The sequence below is a fragment of the Phragmites australis genome, chromosome 11, assembly GCF_958298935.1.
Source record: "Phragmites australis chromosome 11, lpPhrAust1.1, whole genome shotgun sequence".
Classification (NCBI taxonomy): Eukaryota; Viridiplantae; Streptophyta; class Magnoliopsida; order Poales; family Poaceae; genus Phragmites; species Phragmites australis.
The window spans coordinates 24,881,863-24,887,023 of NC_084931.1; the positions used below are offsets into that span (position 1 = coordinate 24,881,863).

At 47.1% G+C, this 5,161-nt stretch overlaps 1 protein-coding gene across 1 annotated transcript; it reads right to left on the minus strand.

Moving 5' to 3' along the window:
* Positions 1-3,956: 3,956 nt before the first annotated feature.
* LOC133883947 (dehydrin DHN3-like) lies at positions 3,957-4,747 on the minus strand. The gene is made up of 2 exons (XM_062323354.1): positions 4,418-4,747; positions 3,957-4,324 (listed from the first exon to the last, which is right to left on the minus strand). The coding sequence occupies exons 1-2, from the start codon at positions 4,637-4,639 to the stop codon at positions 4,085-4,087; spliced, it is 462 nt and encodes a 153-aa protein (XP_062179338.1). The 5' UTR covers positions 4,640-4,747; the 3' UTR covers positions 3,957-4,084.
* Positions 4,748-5,161: the final 414 nt, after the last annotated feature.

Genomic DNA, 5,161 nt, shown 5'->3' on the forward strand with positions numbered 1-5,161 from the left:
CTAGGTGGTTGCCAGGCTTTCTCCCTTTTTCACAAACGGGGTCCTCATCCCTTCTTACAAACAGGGTCCTCATCCCTTTATATAGGAGGGAGAAGGAGAACTTACATGTGGGTCCAAACAGAGGACTCCTGCTCATCCTAATATCTAACCCAAGCCATCATTACAGAGGACAAAGCGTGCCCACTTGCCCTAAGGGTTTGATACATCCTCTCGCCGTGTGCCGAAGATCTTTGTCTGTCACGCCAACTTATCCGGGTGTTCTGCCCTCCGCTTGTATGTGGAGTTATCAACTTGCCTGACCGGCCTGCTGACACCGTCCCATCCGTTGTGCAGCGTTGTGTTGGTCTGCATTGCCCCACCCCATAGCATTTAATGCCACGGGACGGGACACTACCTTCTGCACCGTCCATGACTTTGTTCACAGGGGAAGGCTCCTGGGGAAGAAAAAAACACTTGAGTAGATATCAATAAATGTGATTGGACAATTTGTGTCAGGTCTGGCCCTACGACCAGTGGGGCTGGTCACGGGTTCAGGCGAGGTTCCAATGAGGCTGGTCGTGTAAGCCTCCTACTGGTTTTGGGACTTCCTACCCTAGTCGTGCGATCGACTAGTTTTTAGGAAATATGCATCCCTAGTTCTTATATTCCTTGGGGGACCCTTTTGCCAGGGTACCCCTATACTCCATACACCGACAATAGCGCCCAGCCTCCCTGGTTCTTATATTCCTTGGGGGACCCTTTCGCTAGGGTACCCCTATACTCCATACACCGACAGTAGCCCCCAAGATTCCCCGTAATCAAGGTCCGTCCTGGTCGTACCACTTGGGCCCCTGGCAAACATAATCTGTCTGGGGTGCGGTTGTTTTGACATCGTCAATCTTCTGATTTTAAGTCCAAGTTTTCGTGTCACCGGAGGAGCTTTTAAGCGTCCTGAGAGAGAGAGAGAGAGAGAGAGAGAGAGAGAGAGAGAGAGAGAGAGAGAGAGAGAGAGAGAGAGAGAGAGAGAGAGAGAGAGAGAGAGATTGATGCTGGCCCTGAAGGACTCTTTGGTTCCTTTAGTGTGCCCCCTCAGATTTCGAGCGGCTTGACCGCTGCACCTGTTGGGGTGCCGCTGGGATCTTTTTTTTTTAAAAGGGGAGTGTTTGACGATCTTTTGGACTGCCCTCACATCTTCCTTCCCGTCTCGTGTTCTATTTAGTAGTGTTGGCAAGCCCCGGGGTCATGGCGTGCTCCTTTCCTTCCTCACCGGAGAGCTTGACAACTTCAGAAGGCTTGGTGAGGGCAGAGTTGCCTCCGGCGCCGGTCTCGCTCACCGTGGTGCCTCCAAAGTCAATCGACGTCGCGGGTATGCTTGCAAGGTCGAAGCTGGTGATTGCCAAGTTGGAGCCGGCGACCATCATACTTCTGCTGGTTTGTTTCGGTCTCCAGCCCGAGCGGATCCCCCGACCGAGGTCATCGAAGTCTCCGATGATGAGGGGGAGATCGATTGGGACCTTCTGGAGAAAAAGGTCGAAGAAGAGGAGAAATTAGAGAGGAAGTGGAAGGAGGGTATGCTAGGTGCGCTAGTGCCAGTCAATAGCTCTAGCAGGGACTTTGCGTCGGCGTCCTTTCCTGATCCTTATGACGGCCTGGGACTTGATAGACGTTCGGGGGATGAACTGGAAATTGAATCCCCTAATCGGGCCAGCTCTGTGCAGCCCGGCACTGTGCAACCACAACTCGGCCCGACCCATCCAGGCCCAGACCCGACCTAGTCCAAGCCCATTTTCCTCCCAAGTGGGTACTGTTCATATGGGCCCCACCAAGTTGCTGTTCAATGGGCCTAGTTACTGTTCACATGGGTCCCACCCATGGGCCCCACCATGATAGTGTCATTTCTTGATTTAAATTAGATTAAATCTTTCAGCAGTTATAACTTCTCCGTTCTAGCTCTAATTTTGGTAATTCTTTCACCAAAATTTATCTAAATTCGAGATCTACCCATCTATCACAGTGTGATGTCCATTAGGGCTCACTTTTCTTTTCATTTGGTGTTAATTGATTCTTCTCTAATATAGCATGTTATTGATCGTAGTCGTAATTGCAGAAACACCAGAGTTTTGTGAGTGCTGCACGGGAGGCATCAGGAGTGAGGAAGATCCTGACTACAACCAAGACCTTAAAGAAAATCTTAGAGAAGGCAAGTCCTATCTCGTTGATCATATTGGACCTATGTTTTTAAATAATCTACATGATCAACTAAAATATGGCTTATTATCACATGTGCTATGCATCGCATTTTCTTTAAACTACTTATCAATACTTGTCATGCCTTAAATGTTATCATCCAGACCACAAATCACCATAGGATTACCTGTTATTATCTATATTAACGATGGACAACGCTTTGATATCTAGTATGCTTAGAATTGAATACGTTTCCTCAAAGATGTCACCTTGAAATGCATCTCTTCTGAGATAACGTTCACCTTTTATCAAATTAATTCATATGTCATGAATCCTTGATGGTTGTGAACTTTGTGATGGATGTGAAATCCTTGATGAAGATAGGTGAAAACTGTTTTGGTGGGGGCAAGTGGGATAGTACTTTGGATGAAGATGCTCCTGTGGGCTTGAGTCACATCTATGGTGTTTATTTGCTAAAAGATACATGTCCTGACCGCTTAAGCATCGAGTCTTGCGTTGTCATGCTTAGCCACCCAGTGCAACCATGCGGTCTGAATGGGAAAGACTTGACTTTTCCTTTATTAGACTGAGTTGGACATCATACGAGTAGGCTGAGAGCAGTGAGTAGTCAAGTGGTCATCTATCCCTCTATTTGGAGGTTTCTAGAACCGTCCTAGGCTTATAATGGGGACTGGCTTTTAGTACATGGACTCTGATGCTTGAGGGTAAATCTCGTAGAATAACCCGGCAGGAAAAGTGATTGAAGCATCTCAGTATGATTCGCTCCTCTGCTTGCAACGGTTGAAGGCTGAGCATATCACATGGGTACAATGTACAACATCTGCTGAGTATAAACCTATTCGAATAGTTATATCCATGGTCATAGACATGTGAAGCATCAACCTCACTTGATTAGATTATGGGTGCGTATCTTGACGAGTAAGTATGTAGACTAGATATCCGTATGATGTAATTACTGGCTCAATCAACTAAGAGCTGTATGGTACTAGAGGTACACCAGATGTGATATAGACTGCGAAACAAGGTATAGCTCCTTCTAGGAGCTAAAGGTTATTAGGTTTTGAACTATTAAAACTATTTTAAAAGCTATAGTAAATGACACAACTGAATATTTACATAAAGCAAGCATAAATTGCTTTGTGCTTAAAATAAACTGTAAAACCGTCATATAGTATAAGACTTATTAAGTAACTTTCGTATTTAATCTTACTATTATTCAGATGAATAAATCAATGCCAACTTTACCTTTTATGCTTTGTGCTTAAAAATAAACCGTAAAACCATCATGTAGTATAAGACTTATTAAGTAACTTTCGTACTCAATCTTACTATTATTCAGATGAATAAATCAATGCCAACTTTACCGAGAGTGAAGACAAGAATAAAAAGTAGGCTTAAATCGCATTTTTACCTTAGCTGCTTATAACTTTGGGTCTTACTTTCCGATGCGTTTGTACTCTGAAGATCTTGCTTTCAGATGTATTTGTACTCTGAACCTCCTTAATATGTAGGTACGGAAGTTTAACTATAATACTACAATAATTAAACGGTACATGTCAGGTATTTGATCTAGGAACTAATAGATATCGGGATTGAGGTCTTACCATTTTTATCCCTACACGTAAATGGGTGACGTCGCAACAACGACTACACATAAGTGGAAAGTGTTGTCTCGCACGTGCGGACGTAAAAGGATACTTAAATGTTCGGGTCATCTTTAACATAAAACCTTCATTTAAACATCTTATTATGTTATTTTAGACTAAAAATATATTCAAACCATTTTATTTTATTCTTCAAATACAACATATAAAAGCTCCAGCCTGGGTCTTATTATGTTATAGGAACGTCGTGCCGTGTATCACGACTTGTCGCACGTACGCTGTGCTACGCCCGCTCAGTACTGCCCGGGGAGCTTCTCCTTGATCTTGTCCATGATGCCCTTCTTCTCGCCGGTGCCCTCGGTGACATGGGTGCCACCGGTGCCGGTCATGCCGGTGTGCCCCTGCTGCCCGCAGGCGCCGCCGGTCATGCCGGCGTGTCCCTGCTGCTTGTCCTTTTGCCCGCCGGGGAGCTTCTCCTTGATCTTCTCCGTGATGCCTTTCTTCCTCCGGCCACCCATGCCGTCATCCTCAGACTATATACAACAATAACGTCTCTAGTTAAAATCTACTTAGATGCATAGATACGCAAGGACGTAGAGTAAAGAATCATGCAAGTACGTACGTACCGAGCTGGAACCGCCGGGGCGGTGCAGGATGCCGTCTGTCTTGTGCTGCTCCCTAGCGGGCTGGAACTGCCCGCCCGTGCCGGCGCCGGTACCGGCACCACCGTGTGCACCCATGCCCATACCGCCGGTCACGGTTCCGGTGCCGTTTCCAGCAACCGGGTTGCCGTACTCGTCGACGCGGCCGGTGGTGCCGTGGCCGTGCTGTGCTTTCTGGTGCTCCATGCTGCACCGGGTCACTTCTGTCTCTACAGGTATCCCTAGTGGTGTTCTCTTGCGTAGTGTGTTTTTGCTGTTCTGGTGGTGGTGAAGCAAGTGTGGGCCGACGCCGCCATTTATAGCCGGCTCGAGGGCGAAGGGATTGGGCTCCGGGGCGCCACGGCAGGGGGGTACGTGTGCATGCGTTGCTGGGTGAGGCGGGGGCGAGGGAACAGCACGTGTAGGGCTGCGAGACGTGTCGGTGGCGCCACGTCTCGGGTTCTTCTGGAAAGATGGGCTGTCACGCGGCGGGGGAGAAGATAACATCTACCGATGCGCATGTGCCTCCACGGGCGCGCGGCAAATAGGGATGTTAATCGGATACGTGGATCTATGTATTCGTAGGTTTTATATTGATAGATTCGGATTCGGATTAAATTTTCACTTGCGTGTTTGGTGAGTCAAGTATCCGCGTGTTTGGTGAGTCAAGTATCCAAAATGGGCTGAGTTGGATTTGCGTTTTTTAATTTCACCTGTGGATGTCCACGG